Source organism: Cinclus cinclus, chromosome 7, assembly GCF_963662255.1.
Source record: "Cinclus cinclus chromosome 7, bCinCin1.1, whole genome shotgun sequence".
Classification (NCBI taxonomy): domain Eukaryota; kingdom Metazoa; phylum Chordata; class Aves; order Passeriformes; family Cinclidae; genus Cinclus; species Cinclus cinclus.
Genome location: NC_085052.1, coordinates 18,804,009 through 18,831,103, shown reverse-complemented (window position 1 = coordinate 18,831,103; position 27,095 = coordinate 18,804,009). Strand labels below are relative to the sequence as shown.

The 27,095-nt window shown below is 43.8% G+C and overlaps 1 protein-coding gene across 1 annotated transcript; it reads left to right on the top strand.

The window, feature by feature from the left end:
* Positions 1-9,460: 9,460 nt before the first annotated feature.
* Positions 9,461-25,094, top strand: PKD2L1 (polycystin 2 like 1, transient receptor potential cation channel). The gene is made up of 15 exons (XM_062496338.1): positions 9,461-9,755; positions 13,542-13,655; positions 14,952-15,079; positions 16,220-16,476; positions 17,308-17,532; positions 17,903-18,131; positions 18,508-18,678; positions 19,405-19,586; positions 20,533-20,653; positions 21,230-21,328; positions 22,069-22,190; positions 22,501-22,618; positions 22,848-22,984; positions 23,747-23,894; positions 24,906-25,094. The coding sequence occupies exons 1-15, from the start codon at positions 9,461-9,463 to the stop codon at positions 25,092-25,094; spliced, it is 2,535 nt and encodes an 844-aa protein (XP_062352322.1).
* The last annotated feature ends 2,001 nt before the right edge of the window (positions 25,095-27,095 follow it).

Sequence of the window (27,095 nt, the reverse complement as noted above, 5' to 3'; positions counted from 1 at the left end):
GGGAGACACTGGTGGGGCTGCCCTGAGAATGCATACATGCTGCTGGGATAAGAAGCAGGAAGGACAAAGGAGAAACTTGCTGGACCCTCAACTCAATCATCCTTTCTCTAGGCTTATCAATGGCACACAGATGAAAACCTCAAAGGTGGGATGTGCCTCTCCCTGCCTGCTGCTTCTGACTTCATTGACATCCATACCTCAGTTGCTTTTAAAATGAATGTTTTCTTTCCTCTTGCACAACAGGACTAGAGCAGAGAGCTCTGTGCTACGCCAGAAGCTAGTATTGCTTTTCCTCTTTTTGCCCTTTGCTTATCTCAGTGAAGACCTATATATTGTCAGCAGCATTTTATTGGTTTGGGGATTTTTTTTTTATTATTAATTTTTTTTTTACCTACAGGGATGGTGCTCATGTCTTTGTCTGAGTCCATTCACAACTGAAAATCCTTCAGGATTCCCCCCTGAGCAGAGTGTCTCCCCACCATGGTGTATGGGCTGCAGCAGTATGCATGGCTGGCCCTGGTAAAGGACATGGCCGGTAAAGGACATTTTGAGTGCTTAAGGAGAAACATCCTAAAAGCTGTTATGTTTCTGCCCAGAAAAAAGGTCCTACAAGCTGTTAGGTTTCTGGCCAGGAATATTTTTAGGTTTCCTCACTTGCTCCCTTACCAGCCTGCCTGGTTTTGCTGCCTTTTCAGGTCTTTAAAGAACTTGTCCACCCTGTCTCCTCTAAAGAATGGAGCTGAAAATACTCTTGCCTTTCCATGTCTACCTTCTCACTTAAAGTAAAGGGCTGCAGACTTCTGGGTTCCTGTTAATTTTGGTGGGTAAAAATGTCCCATGTTAACCTGGTGCTTGTATTTGGAGTGTTAATAGAGGGAAAGTTCTGTTGCAAGTGTAAAAGAAATCCTGAGCAAGTAACACTGAGGGGACCCTGCAACCAGGTAGCATCTGCTCTTAGCTACTTCTGTTATCTTTTTAAAGCATCCTCATTTTGTCTCTAAAGTCTTGTGATGGTACTAATGCAGCAGTCTCATTCAAAATGTCAGTCTACAAAGTTTTTCTTACAAAGTCTGGTCCTCATTGTACTGGAGAGGTGAGCAGATGACTGACCACCACACGTATTCACACATTCACACAGCAGGCACTTGGTGTGTTTTGGAAGGTGTGTGTTTTCCTTTGTCTGAACTGTGTTTGAATGGATCATGTTTGCAGAGGATTCAGGAATAAACTTCAAGAACAATTAATGTTGGCACAGAAATTACTTCAACCTTCTCTAATTGATAATGCCATGTGATTTTATTCCTGATTCTTGGAGAAAATAAAGCAAAGGTGAGGTAGCAGAATTTTATGCCTTTTGGTATAGGGTTATATGACACTATCACAACTGTTCTTATCCTCCTAATTTTACCTAGATGAAGATAGTTGTGGAAGTGTTGGGATACAGGGCTAAGAGCCTCCACTTTCTGTCTGAAGGTTGCTGGAACAACTCTGGGATCTATTGCTGCAGTACAGCTACTTTTAATATCCCTGCTGAAGAAAGACAGACCAAACTTCTTCCTTCTGTAGACTGTACTGGCCTAGGAAGAGTAGAAAATGTGTTGGAGGTCACTCTGCTTAGATTTCCAGTAAGATCTTGGCAAATGGGATACATGAAGTGAACTAAATTTACGGTATAATTCACTAGACAAGTATAAAGTTCTAGTTTGAGATGAAGAGTCAACTATCTGAACCTGCACTGGGAGAGTAACTTGGTGAGACAGCAGTTCTGCAGATAAGAGTCTGGGGGCAACAGTGGAGCACGTGTTCACAATGGCACACTACAAGCAGAGCGAAGTGTAGGTGTACAAATAGTGGCATATGATAGACACAGGGAGTGACTGTCTGGTTCTGGGTGGCACTGGAGACACCCAAGGTCTGAAGGTTTTCTTTGTTTGTCCACTATGCCATTTTGCTTTTTAAATAGCCTGCTGACTCTGTGGTGTGCCTTGGGAATAACAACTCTGAAAAAGGATTTGCATGTAAAGATTAGCAGCCCTAAAACTTGAAGAGCCTCCCTGAACAGCAAAAATATCACACAGGGAGAATCCAGGCAGAATCCTTTGCTGCCTGTCCTGCAGCAGCAAAGTTTTGGTTTCATGTGTGATTCTCAGCTGTACAGTTTTGGGGGATAAATACCTGTCAGGATGGCACCTCTCAAACCACTGCTGCAATGTCTCCCACCCAGTGGTGTCCCCACCAGATCACAGCTTCTGACATATGCTGAAAGCACCCCACAGGTACTCCAGGATCCCAGCTAACATACTGAGTCTGAAAAGCACTGGAACACAGATAGGAGCTAACTGGTATGCACACACACTGTTGCTAGAGACTGGTTTAGCCCCAACTCCTTCTTCACCTCCTCTTTCTCAATCACTCAAGTATATCCTTTAAAAACTGGCTCAATCAGATGATTGGGTGATCTCTTAATATCAATCACATGCAGCACCTAATCCCAAAACTGATGACAGACTCTGGGTGTTCAAATGGCCACCTAAGCCTTTCTCATCTTGTCTTCCTACCCATGAAATATAAATTTAATGGATTATTTGGAATTACATGGTGAGGAATGAGTAGAGAAAAATAAGTACTGTGCAGAATGGGACTGTGCAAGTTGAATGGATATAATTGCACTGCAACAAATTATTTCCATCTAAACAATGATTTGATTACAGTGAACCAGTGAACAAAAATAGAAATGTGGTGAATAATTTGCAGCTCCTGAGGAATCTGCCTCTCTGGTCTCTAGCCAGGACTTGGCCAGCACCCTCCCCCACAAAAACAGTGGAGTGAGCTCAGGATGCGCTGAGGTAAAACTAGAGCAGCTCTTTAGTGTCCAGAGGGTCCCTGCCTTGGTTTCCAAAGATGTCAGGATTCCTTCCTTTGCATTTTCTCCCTGGGGCTCACAGCAGGATCTCAGGAGGTGCCAGGCCTTCAGATGCAGGGACTCTGCTCTTCTCCTGGTGCGGCTGGATATATCCCAAACATTTCTTTCACCCCTGGGAACAGGTTATTTCCTCTTCAGCATGTGTCCTCTTAGCCATAGACGATGGGAAAAAAAACACTAAAATGTTGTTACTGGAGAAGGGGGAGAGGGATATTCCTGCAGCAGGTATCAGAGATGCCTGATGTTTTGTCCTGGATGACCCTGATTTCAGTATCTCTCATCGCTAAAGTTTGCTCCAGGCATGACAGGAACAGGCAGGGTGAGTTCCCTGTCCAGGAATGAGTTACATGACAGTTAACCAGTGCTGAGGATTTAAGTTTGAACTGCTAATCCAGTTTTATACCCCTAGCCCCACCCTTTGGACTTTCCCTAAATTATTCTGCATGGGATATCTGCATTGCTTGCTCTTGCCAGAGGCATGAGAGGTAGAAGTATTCCCAAAGTCAACGTGGAGTGATTAAACTGCAAAGAGCCCAGCAACTTTCAGCAGATGGCCGTGGTATGTCCTCCATAGCATGTCTGCCACTCATGCTGTAGCTTGTGCATGATATGCAAGGATCAGTAACCAGCCAGAAAAAGTTTTCCCAGGTGGAATAAATTGCACTCCCTTCATCCCAAACACCTGTACTGGTTCTCAGGTGGGATTGGTTGATAGCTGAGTGCTCTGCTGAGCATTTAGAAGAAGCCTGGCTGCCTTGTTCCTGGCTGTAGGATGTTGCTGTGGCTCTGTTCTGGCAAGGACAGGCTGGGTCTTGTCGAAGCTGTGCTGGCTCTGCCCGTATTATCCTTGTTAAGCGGGGTGACAGGCAGTAACTGACCGAGTACGATAAAGCACAAACCCAATGTGGTAGGAAGGTGAGTGCTGGTGGGACTGGGGTTTCCAGTGCTTGTGGCTGCCGGGGAATGTAGCTCCATGCAGAAGAGCCCCCTGAGGAGAGGGCAGTGCAGATAAGGGGGGGGGACCATGGAGGGCACAAAATGGGGAGACCAGGGAAGACACAAGATGGGGGGCCCAACCGCACGGAGGGCACAAGACGGGCATGTCCGGGGGTTCCGCTGTCCCGGGGCCCTGTGGCACCACGGCAGCGGCGGTCTGTGCGTGCGGCCACCGCCACAGCGGGGAGGCACCCGCTGGGCCGGGCGCTCAGCAGAGGCCACCGGGGAGGGAGCGGGACAGGCCCGGCGGGGCCCCGGGGACAGCGCGGGCGGAGCGCCGGTGCCACCTGGCGGCCGGGGCCGGGCGGCGCAGGCGGAGGGAGCGCGGACGGCCCGGCCCGGCCCGGCCCGGCGGGAGCTTCCTTGGAGCTGAAGAATTTCACCCCAGCTGAGAGGGGTGCATGTTGAGGTGTGCTGGACTGCCACGGCTGAGAGATTTGAACAGCGTTCTCGTGGGATTCCTCCGAAAAAGCAGGAATGATCAATGATGCGCCAAGGGAGCTTCCCCGAACAGAGCAGCCCTGTAGCCGTATGCGAAGAACTGCCCAGCAAACCTGGCAGTGGTGGTCACAATAGTGAGTTTAAGTGCTTTACTAAGCTTGTAAGCACGTAACTGGGGAGTAGGTGAAAAGCACTGAAGTATAAATAAATCTAATGAAAACAAATAGTATTTCAATGTAAGATTTGCTGTGAATAAACAGAAAGAAACCCGTAGGCATTACTTACACTTCTGAGATCAAATGCTTTAAGACGTGCTGGTACATCTAAAAGTGGGAACACCAGCAGGCACACAAGTTCTGGAGGAGGGAAACAATTCCGCAGCAGATTCCTTCTTTTACTAGTCTCCCGTTATATGAATTGTGCTATTCCATCAGAAAGCTCGATGTAGCACTGTAGTTCTGTCATGCTTGCTTCTGTTAACGAAGCTGCTGGAAGCTACCATCTCATCTTTCACATCTGATGCATCCTGCTATTTTCCCCCCCTATGTATTCACCCATGTATTAATGCAACATTCCCCAGAAACCAAGATGGATCAGTATTCTTTCTTCTCAGCACACTTATTCAGCACAAACTTGCAGCCTGCTATGTTCTCAGGGGTTTTGTACAGAGACTCTCTTGCATCTGGCAGATAGCTGGATTGGGGAAGAAATCTTTGGTCTGAGTCCTGCTTTGTCTTTGTAGGGACAGTGGCAGGTGTTTGCTTGTGGTATGCCATGGGACACAGACTGTGTGTGTCCCTCTTCTTGCTGGCTGTGATAAATCTGGCTCAAAGGAGCAGTCTGTATCCAAGCACCCTGTCACTGACAGCAGCCCAGCCTATGAGAAGTGACTCCTTGAGCCCCTTGAAGGAAGCTCCCTGATTTATGACAAGCATGGGTCATTTCTGGGAGTAAACTGTGGGTTGGTTGCCACCCAATAGCTGGCTTCATTTCACAGGAGGAAATACCTTTTGTTTTGAAGCTGGTTTTCCTCAGGCGCTTCTGGTTTTTTAGGTGTGGTTCTTACCTGGGTATTCATCACTGCCCACGGTGTGTCAAAGACAGACTTTCTCCCAGCAATGCCAGTTGGCCCAGACAGCTCCTAGGAGCATGGAGTGTGTTTGCTGCATGTGTGTGTGTGTGGTAACATGCCCACACATGGATCTGGACAGCTGCATGTATCGCAATGAAGCCTTAAGAAAGCAACACCATGCAGAGTGACAGTAAAGGTTCTTTGTAATCAAAATTTTACTTGGAGATCAAGAAAATTTAGTTCTATAGTCTAAAAAGAGGAAAAAACAACATTGTCTTGTAAAGGACATGATAACTTCATCCTACACCTGCTTCTTTCTGCTCAAGTGGAGTTGTATGTGCAGAGTCCCTATGATTTTGCAGCCAGCCAGTGTCCCCACTGAAGGCCACTGCACGGGTACGTGAATGTAAGAGAGCTCTCCAATGTATTAGGAAATATGTAAGTGTTAGTAAATATGTCTTTGTACAGATGTTTATGAAAACATATTGCTAAGTTGTACATCATGGTAACAAGTTTTTATAGGTCAATTTTAATGTGTCCTTAGCTAAAATGTCCTTCATACTCTCTTCACCTTCTCCTCCTCAGGCAGATCTACCTTGACAGGCTGGAGACGTGTAGGGCTGCTTACTGAAACAGTTCTTACATTTTGGTCTGCAGAAAGCACCTTTTTTGCTGGTTCCTCATCAAGTCTCTCATGAGGTGGTTGAATTCCTTAATCTCTCAACATAACTAGCATAGGAATGGTATTATTTAAATGTAAATAAAATCCACCTGTTCGATGCAAAAAAGAAAAAAGAGATCAGCAGAGAAGACTTCCTTTAAATGAAAAGTAATGAAAACATATGAACAGTAATATGCTGTGCTGGGAAAATTTTCAATATGTGTCATAAACAGTTTACTCAACACCAAAGTACTGTGCTTGAAAGTCTGTTTTTTTCATTTCTGATGTTTAACATTTGATTAGTGCTGTTACCACCACTTTCCCTTTCTCTATTCCTGATGCAATCCATAGAGATAACAACTATCTCTAGCTCTGTTTATGTTGCCTGGAAGTGGGAACCAAAAACTTGTGTTGATGAGAACCTGCTGAAAGTGGGTTCTTGCCAAGAGAATTAACATAGCACCCTAAGTAAGAAAACAGGAACTTAGATATAGAATTATTTATGCGTGGTTATGTCTCTTTGTTTTAGTTGCAGTGAAGAGTGACTATAGAATACTGTGTACTGCTAAACTTATATACAAGATTTCTCATTAATGAGGCATCTGTAAAACTTTAAACTTTAGCGATGATCATTAAGCTCCTGGAAGAAAATTCAAAGTATTGTTCAAAATCTGTGCCCAAACTGATTCTGTTATAGAGCTGGATACTTCTGTCTTGGTTCTCTACCAGCTCTATTCAGCACAGAAAATTGGTCTGTAACTGGTGTCTCTCTAGCTGGTGGAAACGTTCCTGCCAGGGCTGCTTCAGCAGTGGCTGGTGAGCTCTTGGAGAGCCTGTCCTCTTGGGTCTGGTGAGCAGAGTTGCCTTCAGTCCCAACAAGTATCTGCTCTTCCTTAACTGATAGGACATTTTTCCAGCCATGAAATCTAAATGCTTTATAGTTCTAATTCAATGTTTGATAGTGCTTTTTTTGGGGGGAGGGGCATGGATTTTATGAACACTTTGGTGCTCTCTTCTCTTTACACAAAGGAGTTAACTGTGAGATATTGTTTAAAGGTCTGTGTGCTTGGCACACTAAGAGAAAAACTTCTGTGGCTGTGGTACTTTGTTTTATCCTAACATGCTGAATCCCATTGTGATAGTGGTCTCTGGTTTTAGAAACAGTCTTCCCTGACTATCTCTGAAAGGTTTCATCTAGGCCTGCTGGAAAATGGATCTCAATAAAGAAGGGAGAAAGAAGAATGGAGAATAGAAAGTCTATTGAGCTGGTTTTCACAAGAATGGGAGTTTGGTGAACAAGGCCCAAGGCACTGTAAAGAAAAGAGATATAAGTGCTCACAGATGCTACCAGACATACACTCACTGTTCCTTACCAGGAAATACTGCTGTTCCACACGGGCTTACATGAAACACCACGGAGGGCAGAGCAGAGTGATCTATGAGGTCCTAAAGTCTGGATCATATTCTCCCCCAGCTGACACATCTCCCATCATTCAAGTTTACTGGCTGAAAAAGAGCTTTCTAGACCCACATAAATTGAGTCACCTCATGCTGCCTGTAAAATGTTGCATGTGTTTCTTTAATTATAGAGTGCTCTTGGTTCTGCCTTGTGTTAGGCTCTTCAGAATCAGGTGACAGAGATATGACCTGTATTCTGGGCTAGGTGGGTGACTTGGTCTTTCAATACAGGACAACACCCCTTCTTTCACCACCTGCTCTGTGCCCCAGCCACTGAGACAGCAGATCTGCACTGTACCCGAGTCCTGAAAGATGGGATGGGATGTGTGGTGGTGCTGTGTCACAGGCAGCAAGAGCTGCACTGTGGAAAAAAAAAAAAGCAAACCATATTCCCCCAAAGCAGCAGCTCCACACATAAGTCATGCTACTTGTGCATGGGCAGGGGTATCTGCCGTATGGTCCCTGGAGTGTAACTGGATGCCTGGCTCTGGCACTTGGCCTTTCACTGGGGTCTCATTCCTTAGCATTGCTGCTGCCTGGGAGCCCTGCAAATGCTTTCCATCTGTTGAACTTTATAATTCCATGCCACTGCTTTCACCTTGCTTGGGAGTAATAAAGCACAACAGGCCCTAATAATACCAAATTCAGTCAAAGGGTCCAACCCAGACCTTCAGTGACTTTCCAGCCACTAAGGCTGCCCTCTAAGTGCCCTTGTCTCACTGTTGTTCAAGCAGCTGCTTAGTGCCATGATCTTAGGTGACATGGAGGGGACATCTCTGCAGATCCCCACTGGATTGGCAACATCACCTGTATGAACATTACAGTCCAAATAAAACATCCTTACTTGGGCCTACAGGTGTAGGGTAATGCCAGAAAAATAACAGCCCTCAGTACCCATGGCGAGGCACCTCTTCTGAATGATGTATTCAGACCTGAGGAAGGACCAGGCTCAGGCTGCACATTCTTCTGCAGTCTCATCACCAAGACAAGTGTGTCTTCCCAGGATTAAACTCTAGGACCCCTCAGGGTACGGTCACAGGACTTGTGCCTGGCACAATTACTTGCTGGTGGCCAGTGGCAAGGTGGATGCCAGGCAAGACAATTCCCAGCCACTGTTATTGCCAGTTTTGCTTGTTTGTTATTTTGATGCGTTTTGTGGGTTGCTTGGTTTCTGTTTTGTTTTTTGGTGGATTTTTTGTTTGGTTGGTTGGGTTTCTTTTCAATCAGGCTTGCCTCAGGGCTGGCAGGCACTGCAGGGCTTGTGGGAATACTGCAAAGCAGGAGATTCCACCCCCTGGTTTCCAAAACAACTGCTGCATTTACTCCCGTGTTTCACCCCTGCTTTTACAACCAGGGAACCTTTTACAGAAGAGGAAGGATGCTGTTCCACCTGCCCACCTGGGCGCTGCTGTTCTGGGAACTCCTGCTCTTGGCCCTTCACTGAAAGTGGGAGCCCCCAGCCCCGAGCCCAGGCTGCTGTCCAGCCCCTCTGCCAGGGCTCTCTCACCGGGTCCCCCCTGGAACTGACCCGGGATGCAGCACCCGAGGGGGCCGGCTCTTGGCAGCCTCCTCTCCTCACGACGGCATCTCGGTCTGTCATTGCCGGTAAGAAGCAGAGGAGGCTCCTCCTGGACTTGTCGGTGTTCCCAGGGCGACTGGGATAATAGGGCTGACCGTGGTTCCTGACAACGGGTAGTGCCACCCCTCTGATCGGTGTCACCAGCTGAGCTGATATAAAGGAAACAGAGGATGCTTACTCTCTGTGGGGAGCTGCTGGTGTGCCCTCTCCTGGCTGCTGAGGCAGACGAGCTGTTTGCCATTGATTATCTCCGCTAACCTTTAGTTCCAGCCTGGGCAGGCAATCGTCACAATTCCAGTTAGAAAGTGCTTCTGCTGGCAGTGAGTAGTCATGAATTTGTCTCACCTAAACGACAGAGCTGAGAGCCACTTTAAAGTATCAGAAGTGCATGAACTGGAGACAGTGGGAAAGAAAGCTTGGGACAATCCTGTTTACAATGGCTCTCCCTCTACCTCCTCGAAAATTCAAACCATCTACAACCCCAAGTCTATGCTGGAGAATCCCTACAAGAATTTTGAAGAGGTTGGGGATCCACTGCCCTACCAGGAAGAACGGAGCAAAGCTGTGAAGGGAAAGACAAGTCCTTTCCTCAAGTGCTGCTTCTACATCTTCAGAGGCGTGCGAGGTAAATCTCTGATATCTCATTAGAAGGGACTTATTATGTCCTCAGAGCAATGGTGTGGGAGGGAAGGGAGGAAGAGAAGGGATGCAGAAAGCAGAAACCTCATAAAGTCTGTGTAGCCCAGGGACCTGTTCAACATGCAGCAGCATTACTCCAGAGATCATCTTTGGCTGACCTGAAAGGACCATCCTTGTTCTGTGTGCCTTGCTATAGCTTTGTGGTCTGTCCTGTTACCTTTACTACAAGGTAAGGGACTTAATGGTGTGCTGTGGGGACTAATGGTCATGCAGTGAATCTGCTGGCAGAGTTTAGGTGCTCTGAATCCCCAGGAGCCAACACCGTGGTGGTGAGACTACTCTTAGTATGCATTTTCTAGATAGAGTGGTACTGGCCTCTGTGCTACAGTAGCATAAGAACTGGTAGACATACCTACCAGAGAAAATCTAGCACTGTCAGGACTGAAATGTAGGGAATTACACCAATGTATCAAACAATGCTTTACTTGAAGACAGTTGACAGAAAGAAGTGCTGTTTTCCGGTTTAAAAGACAAAGCAGAATGAAATATTATGCAGCCTTATTCAGAGGCAAACAGAATCCTGGGGGCAAGATAAGTCTCCTGTCAGGATACAATATTGGGTAAGGGCATTATTTGAACAGTTTCCTATAGAAGGCATAAAATCCTATTATTTTTAAACCAGGAAAGATAAAGCAAAGAAGAAATAAATTCTTGCCAATGTGTCTTTTTTCCCCCTCTCTTGGAAGGCAAGACCCTTTCTCAGAGCCATACCCTCTAACAGTACAGAGTGGGTGAATAACAGTATAGCTTGAATTGCACGGCCCCTTTGTGATCAATACTATTGTAATTGCCATTACAGTCTAACACTACTAATTCACATGGAATTCACTGTAGAGGCTTTAGAGATTTCTCCTGGCGAAGGAACAGTGCTGAGTGGGTTTGGTAGCTAATTACAGATTACTCTTAGGCAGTGTATAATTTACCTGGTTTATTCTGAAATGCTTTCTTCTAGACATTGTTGAGGCTTAAAATGGAAAAACATATCCATACTTTAACATCAAATTTCCATTTGTGAGCTGCCAGAGTTGAATCTGCAGCATGCAAATGACAATAACTGTCAGGACACTACATTATATTCTTCTTCTAACTGTTGTAGCAGTGTGTCCTGACACTAAGGGTGGTAAATAGGGCTGTAGGAAATACCAAAGCTGGAAATCCAAAGGCTGGTGCAGACAGACCAAAGGCCTCTTTGAGCCTCACTGAAGCGGGGACATTTTCCTCAAAGAATTTGCTTCCTTCCTTTGCATGTTTACTAGGTGCTCATCATTTTTCATTGTCTCTCCATTGCCCCTTTCCTTTCTGTTTAGCCACCTTGGTGTCTCACATGGAAAATAGAAGTAGTACATATAAGTCACTTAGACAATGAGAGTTTGAGGAAATGGTTGGATTATTAAGCTTTTTTCTTGTCCTCATCAATTACTGCGCTGGGTTAGTAGTGAGTAGCTGCTGCTCCTAGTGCCACTGCTCAGGACCATTCCTTTTTAAGCAGTCCCTAAGCAATTCTGTGTCCTGGTTACTGCCTGCCTCCTGCCACCTCTGCTGTTTCATGGCCAGCCCATGGACACACTGCTTGGTGTCTGGGTGCATGGTAGTTGATGAGGGATGCCCAGCTTCCCACTGCCTTTGAAAGAGGATCTCCAGCTGTACCTGAGACTGTGAGCTAGTCACTCACCTGGGTCACAAGTCTGGTTTAAAAGCACATTCAGAAGATAACGTAGGTGTTTCCAGTAATCGTATCATGCACTTGTTACTATCAGGAAGATGAGAGTTATAAATGAATTGCATTCATAGCCTATTTTCTAGATTCTGTTATTTTTTCTTTGCTCAGCTGTGTGAGTGCTGGATGGTCATTCGAAGTGCCATAAGGAAGACTGGATATCTTCTAGCCTTGAGTCCTTGTACTCCAAATGTCATGTCCAAAATAGCTGCTTGGGGTAGGTGGTGCCAAAGGAGACACAGATGGGGACATGCTTCATGTATGGGGTGATAGATTTCCCTGGCGTGTTTCCTAAAGACACAGCTGAAAATAAACGTCAGCTGATACAGTATTACAACTACTGCATTCAATTTGAGAGGACTGGAGCAGCCTCATGGTCCTCCAGGTATCATTTTGGGCAAGTCACTGAACCAAGTTCTCAAGGATATTTGAGTGTCCTTGAATTTAGGTGTTCCTGAATATACTTCTGTTCTCAAAGTAAAGAAGTGTATTTGCTGTGCATTTGCTCCAAACATATGGATAGTAGGGGTTTCCTGCTCATGGCAGAAACCCCAAACAAACCTGTTAAAAGCTTGCAATGTAGTCATATCTAAAGAAGAAGGCAGTAATTTAAAAGTAACCTGAAGAGATGGGCAAATTTTTCCCCCATGTTTTTCTCCATTGTGAAGATTCCTGTAGATCATGATACTTTCTCCTCCACAGGAGTTAATCCAGATCGTCTCCAGGCTGTCATTTCTGTTGCTGGTCTGGGTTGTCCAGAACAGGCTACTGGTTGCCTGCCCAGAAGTGACAGCAGATGCTGCAGCAGTCACTGCAGTAGTTAATGGTGCAAAAAGCTCTCTAATCTCTTAAGATACCAAAGAGCTATCAAAATGACAAGATAAATGCACACAGACCACTAGAACACTTTTGCTTACTCCAGACAGAAAAGAAGTTTGTCATCTGCCAGAGATGACTTCAAATGTGGGGCCTTTGATCAGCTTTGATCCTGGTTTGCAGGAAGATGGTTGTTGCATCCTACTGGGGATAGGAATCAGGGCTGAGCTCTCCAGGAGCTGAAGAAAGCAGCAAGACTATGGCAGTTATTGACATGGCTTTCATCACTAGGCTTTCAATTGAAAGTTCTTATGCCTTTCAACTTCAGGAGCATTCCAGAAATCACAACAGAAAGCCATTACAAAAAGAACAAACAAATACGCTAATGGTATTAGGTGGTTCATCAAGCACAAAATATCAAGGCTTCTTTCAAAGGAAGCATTTCTCTCTTATTGACAATCCTGGTGACATTTAATGAGTTGTGTGAAGAAATAGGATCTTTAGGTGGTGCAATTGGTGTATTGGATTCAGCTAAGCTCCATTGTTGGATGTCCTGAAGATAATTTGGCTCTAAATGTTATGCTGAAAATATTGAGTTGGGTTATTTGACTGAGTTTTATGATGAACAAGAAAACTGCAAGAGTTTTTAGGTAAGCAAGAGACAAATATTTGGGGACTAAAGATTCAGTATATACTAAACAGAGTAATAATTATAAAGCTAACACCAGATGCAGTTCTGCAATAGAAGACCTCTTGGAAGGTCAGCTGTTGGCACATGGCTGACTGAGATGAAATATTATGGTTTCAAGAGCATTTGTGACAACGACAGAATTTCTGCAAAGCGTAAGCTGAAAAACAGGAAAAAAACAGGCTATAATGAACAGGAAACAGAAGAAACATAAAACTAAATATTGATTTAGCAAAATAAAAAGCCCGTGTATTTCAGTGTTGGTTAGCCACAGATCTTTTATTCATGCTGGAACGGTTCTTCTTAGGGGTATTTAGCACATTTTTATGGGTCAAGTTTTGAAATTAAAAGTGGCTTGGCCTTGAAAAGCGACAAAACTTCAACTTCCAACAGTGTTTTTTTTGGAACAGGACTACAGTTCCTCACGTGGCCCTTGAGAATGGCTCATGTATGTAAGTGAAAACTTACAGTTCCTTCTTTATACCCAACAGGTCTGTGGGGCACCACGCTGACTGAGAACACAGCTGAAAACAGGGAGCTTTACGTCAAGACCACCCTGCGAGAGCTGCTGGTCTATGTTATGTTCTTGGTGGACATTTGTCTATGTAAGTAGCTGTCATATCTCATAGGCACCATTTCTGTGTGCATAGTGAGGGGAATAATGTGAATTTTTTTTTTCTAGTCTTCCTTGCTCTCTTACATTTATTGTATGGCCACTCACAGCAGCAGGAAGCTGTCACTAACCTACAGAATTGATGCTGCACAGAGAAGTAAAATTACTGACCAATGCTAACTGATGTTGGTTAGAATTAAGAAGTATTTTCTGATTTGTATTTTCAGTTCTAGCCATTGACTCCACAGTCCTGGAGAATCTGCCTAAGGTCTTTTCTCAGTTTTACAGCAAATGCTCAACACCCAGAGAGCAGCTCTAGAAACTTCCTGGTATCAAAGACACAGTTCAGGGAGATTTTTCCCTCTGAGACTGAGATGATAAAGCAGATGGTAGCTCACCCTGTTGTTCTTGAATGTAATGTGTCCCTGTACTGAATGCTAATGCTAATATTGACTTTGTGTCAGTAGGACAATGGCTGCTTGGTTTTGCAAAGGTTCATTTGTTATCACAAGTGAGCACCTGTGGTATGGGACAGTTTAGAGGGTTATATTTCATGGGCCCTATGGCAGGAGAGATGGACAGACAATACCACCTAAGTTACTATCATGGTGGCCCAGGGAGACAGGGCTTCAGTCACTCTTCCTAAAGAACCAAGACACACACACAGACGTACGTGTTGTCACACACTGACTCATCCAGGAAGTGTAGGGGATTGTGTCTTGAATGTCAGATGCTTTATTTTCCTGGTGTCCTTTCAAGAGTAGGACATGTTCTTAGTGATCACAATGATGGATGTCTTTCTGAAGGAAGGAGCTCCCGAGTGTTGCAACAACGCATTTGTGGAAGTTAGAGCCTGCTCCTCTTGGAGTTTCTTGGTAGATGAAAACTTGCCTTTTCATTTGGGAAAATAGGATGGTCTTCGTGCCTTCATGGTTTCTCATCAGAAATTCGAAATATAGGTCATGGACTTTGTTCTGAGAAATAAAATGTCCCTTAGAAATTTTGTCTGGGAACAAAAAACTGTCAGAATGTTCAGTTGTATCCTCCAGTGGTCTTTTCTCACTACTTAACTCTTATACTTGGTCAGTCTGACAGTTTAAACTGTGGAACACAGAGCAGATAAGTTTGTAAATTCCTAAGAAAGCAAAACCCCCTAAGATTTATTCTCCTGTGCCTTGTTCAGCTTACCTGTGAAAATATAAGGTACACAGAAAGTGAATATATAAATGCATTTATATCAGGCTCCAATATTCAGGTATAAGGAAGGACCCTCCTCTTGTTCTCTTAGTGACATATGGAATGACAAGTTCCAATGCCTATTACTACACCAAAGTGATGTCTGAGCTCTTCCTGCAGACCTCTACAGATGGCCGTGTGTCCTTCCAGTCCATCAGCAGCATGGCTGACTTCTGGGTGGTGAGTACAAATCTGGTCTGCCAGGGGAACCCTGAAACTCAGCTAGACTAGGATATCCAGTCCCCTCTGAAGTACTATCTAGTGATTTCAGCAAGACATTTTGCTGCCACAGGTTTTTGCCAGCTACTAGAAATAGTTACAATAACATTTGCATGCAAAATGTTCATTGATTTAAAGTATAATTTTTCCTGTCACTATGTCCAGAATACTGGCTAGGCTAAGTTTTGTGTGTGCCCAGAAGAGTCCATTTCCCAGTAAAACAGGCAGGACAGAACAAAATAATTTTGGTGATATAAGCATGAGCTCGTTGCACAGATAGGAAGTACTGGCCTAGAGAGGCCATGAAATTTACTTCAAGTTTCCTTGTGACACAAGTGGCTTTGAATCCAAGAGTTCAATGTCTTCAAGTTGGTGTCTTAGTAACAGCCTGTGTCTGTTTTCATGGCATTTTGAGAACATCAAAATTAACCTGCCTGTAATTCATGCTTGGGCTTGTCTAATCTGTAGATTCTTTAAGAAGGAGCTGGATTAAAATTTGCAGGGACTTTTATCAAAGAGAATAAAGAAGGGGAAAAACATCTGGGGTCTAACACATTTCTGTTGAATGAGTGAAAGAATAACAAAAGCCTCAGTGAAGGCCACTGAGTTATTGCAACTACTTATCTCTGACAGCCAGAAATTATTTTTCAATTAGAGTTGCCTTCTTCTGTCATATTAAAACACTCCAGCAAACAATGATGCTATTGTTTCCCCACCCCTGTTTCCAGGACACTAGCACACACACTAGCACACACATCACTTACAACTTGTGCCACGGCAATTCCTTGAGAATTGTGCTGACTGAAGTAGAAGAGACAATGAGATTTGTAGGGCTCTTGTCTTTTAATCAGACACAGAAGATGCCACAGGCACATTACAGGCCTATGACAAACCAATGATGACCCTGATGCTCAGCATCCCTCCTCTACCACCAGCCCTGGTCTTTCCCCTCCTTAACATACATGCAATGCAAACTTCTACTATTTTCCATCTTGGGGACCGTAGAGGGGTGGGTCAGGTCTTACTACCTTACTATCCCAGACTAAGAAAATTCCTCTGATGCCTGAGCTATGGAGCTTCTCTCCTCTGCCTCCTTTGCAGTATGCACAAGGTCCCCTGCTGGACAGTCTTTACTGGACAAAGTGGTACAACAACGAGTCCCTGGCAGCACACAGCACCCACTCATACATCTATTACGAGAACCTGCTGCTGGGTGTCCCACGCATGAGACAGCTGAAGGTGAAGAACAACTCCTGTGTGGTCCATGATGACTTCAAGGAGGAAATCTTGGGCTGCTATGATGTATACTCCGAGGACAAGGAGGAAAGGGTCTCCTTTGGGCTCATCAATGGAACGGCGTAAGTTCATCAAATCCAAATTAGTCTCTTCTAGATCAAATAAGAACTGCTGAGCTGCAGGATGCTGGGGGTGAGTTTCTCACATAAGGCTGGAATTCCCCTTGCAGTCAGAGGCAGAAAATCCATTTTGTCTATCAATAAGGTCTAGTGTCTCTTTGTGGAGAAGCACAACAGAATGAGTTTTCACATTGGGAAAGCCATGAAAAATCCAGTGGGAATATAGGAAGAAAGTGTTGCCTATTTTTAAGAGAGTGAGGATAGATAAAGGCCTTTGGGGCCAGATCCATCAAATGGCAAGCTGGCATTCAGCTGGCAAGTTACTACTTACTTTCCTCTGGGATTTCAGGAGCCAGAGAAAGGGGAGTGCATCCCTTTTATCATGACAACCCGTTTCTCTATAATAATGTTAGGTAACTGCAGTTTAATAACTCTGCTCACTGCATGAATCTTGATCCATTAATGAGAAGCTATCATTCATTATGAAATATGAGTACAAGAGCATTCTAAGCAGATAGTTGTGTATGATGTGCTAGAAGGCAATAGAGTAGATCCTGAGAATAATATCCATGAAAACAAGACTGATATAGCCAACAAACCTCAGAATTTTCCCTCCTTAGTATTGCAAATAAAGTAGTGTCATTGCTGGGAAGCACTAAACCAGAAAACTAACCATAGTGGTTACCAGTATTATGTAGGTTAGATCAGGAGTAGGAATTAAGCACCAATTCTTCAATTGAAAACTGCTCTGCCCCTTGAAGATATAATTTATCCTGGGTACAAGGCCATATTCAAGCCTGGGCAGGTGAGGCCTTTGTGCCTTGTCTCTTGCAGGTGGAGGTACCACTCTGAGGAGGAACTGGGTGGTTCATCTCACTGGGGAAGACTAACCAGTTACAGTGGGGGAGGATACTACATAGACCTCAAGATGACCAGAGAAGAGAGTGCTGAAGCCCTGCAAGTCTTGAAGGAGAAACTGTGGCTGGATCGGGGAACACGAGTTGTCTTTATTGATTTCTCTGTGTATAATGCAAATATCAATCTCTTCTGTGTTCTGAGGTAAGCTGAGTCCTGACAAAAATTCTTAAGCCTCTTGCATCTTTTTCAATGCCTCAATTTGTTTCTTAAAATGCAAATATTTTAATATGGTTAATATTTTATCAGTGGGGTGGGTCTGAGTGATCTCAGTAGAAATTGTATGGATCAGTGAGAAGTCTTGGTCTTCCTGAAATAACCAGTCACACTTCTTGTCACCTTTCACCTGTTCCTATCACAGGCAGTGAAACAGCAGAGATATGGCTGCATAAACTCATACATAATCCTTCCACTCATGGTCTGGTGGATAGCTCATGCTCAAGTTTGATGCCTCTCAATATTTTCTCTAAGCCTCCATCCCTTAGTTTGAAATTGTTTCCTTGTCCCCTTCAAGGTTAGTGGTTGAGTTTCCAGCCACTGGTGGTGCCATTCCGTCCTGGCAGATCCGGACAGTGAAGCTTATACGATACGTCAGCACATGGGACTTCTTCATTGTTGCCTGTGAAATTGTATTCTGTGTCTTTATCTTCTACTATGTGGTGGAAGAGGCTTTGGAGCTCCGTATCCACAAGCTTCAGTACTTCACCAGCATCTGGAACATTCTGGATGTAGTTGTCATTCTGGTGAGGATCCTTGCCTGCTGTTTTGGGGGAGCAATGGCAGGGATGTATAAAAGACAAAATAAATGAAGGAATGTGGAAATTAATCTAGATAAGACAAGAACTGGCACATGTTTTTCTCCAATACTGAAATGGAGAGCAGAATAAATGGACACATGCTCTTGTGTCTGGAAGGGCTTCTAGGAGAAAGTTCTTTCTTAGAGATGCCCAAGAGACTGTGAAGTCAGGGCATCATTCAGCACATCAAGACTGTATTTCCATAGCCCACCCCTAGATTGCAGCTCTGAAGTGGGATTCCAATGAGTTCTGTGACATTTGAATCTGCATGGAAAGCATAGGAGCAGTGGTCACTGCAGACTATTCTTCTTCCTCGTTGCAGCTCTCCATTGTTGCTATTGGGTTTCACATCTTTCGCACCACTGAGGTGAACAGGCTGCTGGGAGAGTTGCTGAAACGCCCCAACACCTACGCAGACTTTGAATTCCTGGCATTCTGGCAGACACAGTACAACAATATGAATGCAGTCAACTTATTTTTTGCCTGGATCAAGGTATTGTAGGGGGTCTGGGAAGTGCCAGGTCTCCAGTCAGGCCTCTCCTTCTAGATAGCTTGAGGCTTGTCTCTTCCATGCCTCTGAGTAAATGAATGTAACAGCTATAGAATGGAGAATTTTCCTCAAAGTCATATGCTCTGTTTTGCAGTAAATCTGAGCAACTTTTCACCCTGCATTCTGAGGTCAGTTATTTAGAGATAACAGTCAGGGGGATGACCTCAGACACTGTGGTGTCAAGTGGTTTTAAAAAATGCTGAGTACTATGTAACTTTGCCCATCCTGCACTATTTTGGTTTTTTTGAGGATAATCTTGCAAACCATGTGTTTTTTTTTTTTGTTTTTTTTTTTTATATGGTCACCCAAGAGCTGGAAATCACTCATCTGTTGACACGGACTTTGCATTTCAACTAAAGCATCTTAGTGTGGCAGAAAGCCACCAAGGGGGTCCACATCAGCCTTAAGAGATCTGTCCTTCTAACAGTCCCTGTTTATATTTTCCTTTGACAGAGGGATCAAAGTCATATGTTTATGAACCCGGAGAAGGATGGTGGCACACCTGGGATAAATGTCCTGAAGGCTAAGCCACCGTTCCCTAGCCAACTTTCCCCTCAGTTCTTGGGTCCTGTGGTGAACCTCTTGTCCTAATAAGCATGTGCATATATGAGAGGGACTAACCTAGCTGATGGTTTGGCCTAACTTTGTCCCCATTCTTTCATCCTGCAGATATTCAAGTATATTAGCTTTAACAAAACAATGACCCAGCTCTCCTCCACGCTGGCACGTTGTGCCAAGGACATCCTGGGCTTTGCCATTATGTTCTTCATTGTCTTCTTTGCCTATGCCCAGCTGGGTTACCTTCTTTTTGGGACACAAGTGGAAAACTTCAGTACCTTTGTTAAATGCATGTAAGTGTGTAAGTTAGTAACACGTTTCCATAATTTTATCAAAATAATTTAAACTGGTTTTCACTCTTCCCCCCAATTGCAAATTTCAGTGTCAATTAGACACCTGTTGTGTATCACTGTAATAAACATGAAATGGTTAATAAGTTGCTCACAGCCTTCTGGACAAAAGAACACAATGAGAAAACTGAGGGCAGATTTCTGTTTATCTGGTGTTTATCAGTAAGGACAAGATATGGTGGATATTGCTAAGGATATCTGTTTCCATGGAAATCCCACATATATTGATCAATATATCTGAGCTGGAGGATGACCAGTGGGTGGATGAGCACACACAGAAGGGAATGGTGGTGAAGCCAGTTAAAATCCTGTCTCAGACAATCCTGCAGTCCATGGGCCTGCTCAAGTAATGTGTGATGTTAATTGAGGTATCTGCTACAGAAATGGTTTTCAGCTTCTGTTCCACAGACCTCTGGGCATCCAGGTCCTGCCTTTGAGAGGGTTTACAAGAGAAAACTGAGATAAGGAAGCTTGGGATCAATGCACTTAAGCTTTCTTCATTATAGAGGCTATGAAGTTGAAAAGGTTGAAGAGCACTGTCCAGTTCTAACATCCCTCCAGAGTCTTAAAACTCTCTTGCAAGAGATGGCTTTGTTGAGTCAAGTGCCTTTAATCAAGGAAGTTTTGTTTTGACTCCTATTTATACCAAAACACACTTTGGACAGCCTGAATTTGTGTGGAAACCATGTTTTATTTTCCACTTACTCTAACCACATCAGCTCGCTTCACCCCTGAAATACTGTGGATGCATTTAACTTGCCACTCTGGAGCAACTTAGACCTTGTTCTGTTTTGTGCCTGTGCCCATCTGGGCTGCAGGCAGGTTCAGGTTCATTTCAGAACTGTTTGCATGTGCCTTTGTGTGACCCTGTGCTCTTTCTTTTCCCCAGTTTCACCCAGTTTCGGATCATTCTTGGTGATTTTGACTACAATTCCATTGACAATGCCAACAGGGTCCTTGGGCCTATTTACTTTGTCACCTATGTGTTCTTTGTTTTCTTTGTGCTTCTGGTAAGCAACAAAGTCCTCCTTGTCCCTGTGTTGAAAGCAGTGTTTGAGAGACCCCTCCTGACAATCCCTGGGTTAGGTGCCAATGCTTAGAAAAGGAGTTTGTTACAATAGATTTGCAGGGCAAATAGACCACAGTAGGCAAGGTGTGTGTTACTACAGCTGGGGATTTGATTATTAGGGTGATTAAAGGCCAACATCTGTGAAGGTGGAGACTGAAACTGACTGACTTCCTAGGCAATGGATGCAGAGGGATACTCATAATAACCAAGGTTAAACACCCAGTGTCAGGAGTCAATATGTAACCGAAGATTTTGCAAGAGAAGATAACAAAGGTAGTATTTGATGTGGGAACAAATGTACTTTCAGCCACGGCTTTAACTGCAAAAACTTAAGAAAACATGGTGTGGCTGAAATGGGCCTTTTCTTCACCCTCTTTAATTTGCCTAAGATTTACCCAACAGGGAAGCAACTGCTTGTTTAAGTCTTGCACATCTGTACCTGTTTCTTGCTGCTTCAGCTGCTGGAGCAGGCAAGATGTATCAGGCATGTTCATCTCATTTCTTCCCCTTTTCCTAGAACATGTTTCTGGCCATCATCAATGACACCTACTCAGAAGTCAAGGAGGAGCTTTCGAGCCAGAAGGATGAGCTGCAGCTCTCTGACATCTTGAAGCAGGTGATGAATAGTAAAAGCTGTGCTACTTTCTAGCTAAATCATGAAGCATTTTTTGGAAATCCCTGACCTAAGTGGAATTTACTAGTGAGAAACAGTGGGTGCCAACTCCAGGCTCCCCTTCTTTGGGTGCACAAGAGTCACAATTCCTTTCTGGGATAAATCAAGCTCCCAGACCCTCTGGCAATGAGAATATGAGAAAGCAGATGTTGGGGGCATTCTGTTACTTGATGTAGTGTTTTTGAGGGACTTTTCTTCCCAGGATGGTCTCGAGACAAAGCTCTTTGAGTCCTTCACAAAATGTACTTTGATCAATAACATGGCAAGTCCTGCTGTGCTGAACTGAGCTGAGCCTGTTACAGTGGCACAAATCTAGCAGGTTAAATCTGGCTTTCCCATGGGTAAATTCCAGAAAAGTTCCTGGGAGGTCACAGTTCTGCTCTGGGACCAGCATTCTGCAAGGAACAGTATTTGACACATTATCTTAAACAGCTGATGTGTTGGGAAATCAGATAAAGGAAGAACTGGGATGAGAAAAGCAGAGGGTTAGCATGTCAGTGTCACTCTGAAGGTGTGATTCTAGTTTAGAGATGAAGTTCATACAACAGTGCTTTTTTTGCTTGTGGAAAACTTGAAAACTCCTGGTATTACTTAGCATATCCTCACCTGTATCACGTTGCCCACTCTGCTCTACTTTTCATTGTTCTATTTGCATGATTGTGTGTCTGTATCTTTGGTAACAGAGCTACAACCGAACACTCACGAGGCTGAAGCTGAAGAAGGAACGGATTTCTGATGTGCAGAAAGCCCTGCAGAGTGGAACAAAACAATTAGACTTTGAAGACTTCAAGAACAGCTTGAAGGAGTAAGTGAGTCAGTTTGAGGGATGCCCACTTAGTCCTTTCTCTTAGTAATACAGGTAACCTTAATTTTCTGCTTTTCAAGAGAAGGAGGGCAGTTAGCTCAGATCTGGGCAAGTTAAGACTGATAAAAAAAATAATATTTCCTCAAATGTTTAATTTCCTGTTCTAAACAGGTTTGTATAACTATCTCTTGCCCATTTGGGATGATAAGGTTTGTCACTGGCAGGAGGAAACAACACTGATTTCAAAATTGCCACTCTGTTAGAGCTTAACAGTATGATTCTATGCATTGAGCTTTCTATTCTTTTGCAGACTGGGCCATGCAGACCATGAGATCACAGAAGCTTTCTCCAGATTTGACAGAGATGGCAACCACATCCTTGATGAAGAGGAGCAACAGCAGATGAAGCATGACCTAGAGGCAAAAAGGGTAAAAAAAAAAGGGCAAGGAAAAAGATCTTCTCTTTGGTAGATATCATGCCAAAGTGGCCTCAGGAATCTTTGGGTTTATGGTATAAACTAAGCAGGTAACTAATATATAAGTTTCAGCTCTACCTGGATACAGTAGAGTGTATTGCTGCCTGTGAAGCTCTGTGTTATTGACAGTAAAGCTGACCACAGAGTTAGTATGCATATTTGCAGGAGTTTTCGTTTTCCAGGTTGCTCTGACTACAGAGATTGAAAATTTGGGGAAATCCTACGGTGACAACAACCTGGATGAGAATCTGACCTACATGGAAGCAAGGAATAACCAAACAAATAAGGCCACGTGGGTCTCCAAAGAAGAGTTCCAAGTGTATGTTCATGTCAGTAGTTTAAACACCCTGCAAATGAGGGATCCAATTTCTGCTGCTTCCTTCCCTGATGTAACTCTTTACAGTGGTGCTGAGCAGTTCCAGTAAGATCTTATCCTTTTTATCTTGCACATGTGTAAATAAGCAGGTGAGGAGATAACTGGAACTCTTCTAGTAATGTAGTTTGCTTGTTCCTGTAAAAGACTGAGTTAAGAAATTTTGCTTTCTGCATCTTGAATAACCTCTTCAGCTGTCATCTAGCCACAGGCAATATGCTGTCATGTTTCAGGTCAGAAGGTAGCCCAAATAACTGGGCCAGGGAAAGTTGATACCTTTACAGAAGGTCCTGCAGCAATAAATATCCTTGATTTACAGCCTAGTTTGCCTGTATCCTCCAGGTCCAAGAATAATGCTTGGCTATTTCCTCCATAGGAGGAGCACAGGATAAACACAACACAGAAAATTAGTATATCTTGATTCTGCTACTGAGAAACAGTGAGCAAACCACATAGGGTTGTATCAAAGGAGAGGCAGGTGCACTATTTAATAATGGAATTATACTGTGTGTGGACTGGGATCCATCCTAAGCAGAACCACTAATTACAGATAAAAACACAGTGTAGAGGAGAGTTATGTCACCAGTAGGTGTGAATCAGTGATCTGGGAGCATTCATTTCTGTTTGAGGTTTCTGGGAGAGGTCTGCAGCAAATCCCTTTGTTCATCACAAGAAAAAGCTTACAAAGGCTCTCCATGTCTCCCTCAGCCTCCTGCATCGTGTGCTGCAGCTGGAACAGTCCATAAACAGCATTGGCTCCAAGATTGATGCAGTGGTGAACAAGCTCAACGTGCCAGAAAGAAAAGAGCTGAAGAGGAAGGATCTGTTGGGAAAATCAGTGGGTGATGTTAGCAAGGTTGGTAGCCCTCCACCATGCATTTGAACCAGCTTCAGATCAGATGACCAACTCTGCTGGGAGAAAGGGCCTGGTACCATCTTTGCTTTTCCAATCTTCATTAAGACAAAAAGGCTTGGGCAGGGTCACCATTTTTTATGATCAATCCTTTTCTGTTTAAGCAAAATGACGCAAAAGCTCTTGTTTTTATGTCCCCACAGTTAACTCTAGTACCTTTAAACACACCTTCTGGCTCCTTTGAGGCCAACCTCAGCCCTGTGGCAGTGGATAAAATTTGCTTGTCTTCAGTTGCTTTCTAACTGTTCATCTTCAGACATTAAAATGATCAAACTGTCCTTTCCAGCAAGAGCAGCTCATGGCTGTCATGGACTGTGATCTGAACATATCGCTTGTGGATTATTTATCACACATGGTGGTGGAAGATTGGTCAGCTGTGTGCTTATATCACTGCAGAATTGTGGCTTTTGCCAAAGAGTGCCTGTATTGAGTCAATCAGTGTATTTTAGATCTTCAGCTTTAAAGTCAAAGGCTGCAAGGCATGTGGGAGCCATGTCACTACTTCATGGTTTTGTGGCTTCAATAATGAGAATAGCCAAACAGCACAAAGTGACCTAGCAGAGTCAGAAAGAAGCCTCCCTTTTGTAGAGTAGTCTTGTGATCCCTTCCTAACTGAAAGAGTGTTTTGGGAGTGTTTCTGTTGCTTCTCATGTGGACATGCCCAAAGTCTTCTGCAAGTGTTTGCAGATTTGCTTTGCCACAGGATTTCTGTGAATGTGTTCACATAGGATGAAAAGGGATGAATCTCTCCTTGTTTATCTAAAGCTTGAATGTGCATCCAGCAGTGTATTGCAGCAGTGTATTGGATCTTTAACAGACAGGCAGGCTTGTTCTAATTTCTGACAGAATGTGGGAAGATATTTTATTATCATGCACACCTTGCCTCTCTCCTGGAGTGTTGCTAGACTTGGTAGCTTACTGACATTGCAGGTCACACTTTCTTCTTGTTCACAGGAGGAAGAAGCCAGTCAGGAAGAGCTGCACCCCCAGAGCCTAGACCAGCTGGGGAAAGAAGATGCAGAAAGCTGGGGAATGGAACATGTACAGAGAAACAACCTGAGTGGCAACTCTTCCCAAAATGGGGTCTACTGCATCTTGCCCAAGTCAAGTGTGCTGGGGTCTCAGGTGCCCAAGAGGCTCTAGCCAGTCTGATGTGCACTTCTATAGCAGTGCTCAACAGCCCAGTGCTCCCAGTCTGGCTGCCATGGTACCAAGTCACTGTCAGTTGTTCCCCCTGTTAGGATAATCCAGACAGCTGGACACAGACACCACTGTTGCCAGGAACTCTTAATGTGAAAAATCAGAGATGCTCTTCTCCAGTGTAATCATGTGTTATGTCATAGAGCTAGAACTTCTGTCCCCCTTCACCTTCTCCCCTGCACCCACATCTCAGGAAGAGGTGAAAATTTGCACTAGGGTGACATATTAGATTTCTGTCTCTGAACAGGCTGGCACAACATTTGTTTTTCTAGCCTTCCCCAAAAAGTAGGGACCCCAGAACTCTGAACATTTGTGTCCAGAGTGACATATTGCAACTTATTCCCAACACACAATGGTCTGCAGGAGAAAGATATGATTGTCATGTAAAGAAAGCAGAATATAATCACTAGTGTGAAATGGGAAGAAGAAATGTAGTGTTTTCTATCTAGTTACAGCCAGTATTTTCTGTTGTAGTTTGTTTCCAGATTATGTTGGTAACCCTCTCTGTACCTTACATTCAGGTGTTGAAGAAAGAGATTACTAGTTCTTGACTCTGGATAACTACCATAAGAGTTGACACCAGTGTAATTGGGAAGTTTGAAATATTCTAAAATGAAAAGCAGTTGGTGCAGCCCTAAGTCTGAGTGTTTGGGAACAAACTTCTGGTTATGTGATTTCTAATATAGCTGTTGACATTAATAAATCTTTGTTATTTATTTTCACACTCCTTAAACTGCATCTCAAGGTTCTTGCACCTTGCAAATTAGCACCCCATTTATAAAGTTTGATGCTTCTTGTTTTTGCCATGGAAACAAATTTGCAGCTGTGGGTGCTGACACCATTTGCGTTGAAGAATATTATGAAAATGAGATGAGTGTCAGTTTTTTTACCACATGCAAATACTTTTTTTCCAAGATTTTTCTGTTTGCTGATGCTTCTCTTTCCTTGTAATTGGTGCAGACTATTGCTGCTATTACAGGGCCATTGTAAATATATTTCAAATACCTTAATCACTGATATTCTGCAATAGTTAACCTCAAATAGGCTCTGTAGGCTTAAAGCCAATAGAAATGTGAGCTGTACCAGACCACTTCTAACAGCTCTCATTAGTGCTATACTCTTAAGTGTGCTGTGCATAGCAGTGATAGATTTAGTGGGGGCCTTGTGCAGGGGCAGCCTGTATTGCCACCTTTTTTTAAGATGGATGTGTCACTGCATTCTGAGGAAAGCCTCTTTGGCAATGTCTGAAAACCTCAGGATGAGCCCTGTCCTCAGATGGCCCAGGTTTCAGGGCTGCCACAGCCACACAATAGTCTTGGTAAATTGAAGTAGAGCGTCATTCAACTACAAGGGCCCAGCAGGAGCTGTGAGAAGGAGTTTGTTGTCCAGCCCACAGGGAACTTATATTTCAAACTAAATTGAGCTGTGGAGGCAGGAATTGTGGGGTCTCATGACTCACTTCCCATCATCAGCTGGTCCTGCTGTTGGGGACAAGACTTATCTGTGAGATATTGACTCCCAGATCTACTGAATTCAGAATTGAGCAAAACCTCTTAGCTTCAGCTTTTCTGGCTGAAAACAGAACAATGGTGTTGCTTACTTCCTCCTCCTCCCTGCATTGAAGCTATTATCTTATTCAGAAGAAAAACAGCCTGTCAGGAAAGCTTCCTGAAATAGGTTTTCTTTTCCTTCCAAATTTTAATGAAACAGAAAATTCTTATGCTAAACTGTAATTGAACAGAGGAGCTATGTGCTCTAAAAGGGGCTCAAATAGTGCACACAGCCCTTTGTAGTCAATTCATCAGGTCTTCTGTGTGTTGAAAGGCACAGAGCAAAGTTCTTACAAATTAGTTTGTAAGACTTTATTTTAGATCCTGGCTCAAGAACAGACTACAAGTACCAAGGCATAATTGCAAAGTAAGAAAAAAAATTGCTCTTTTGAGG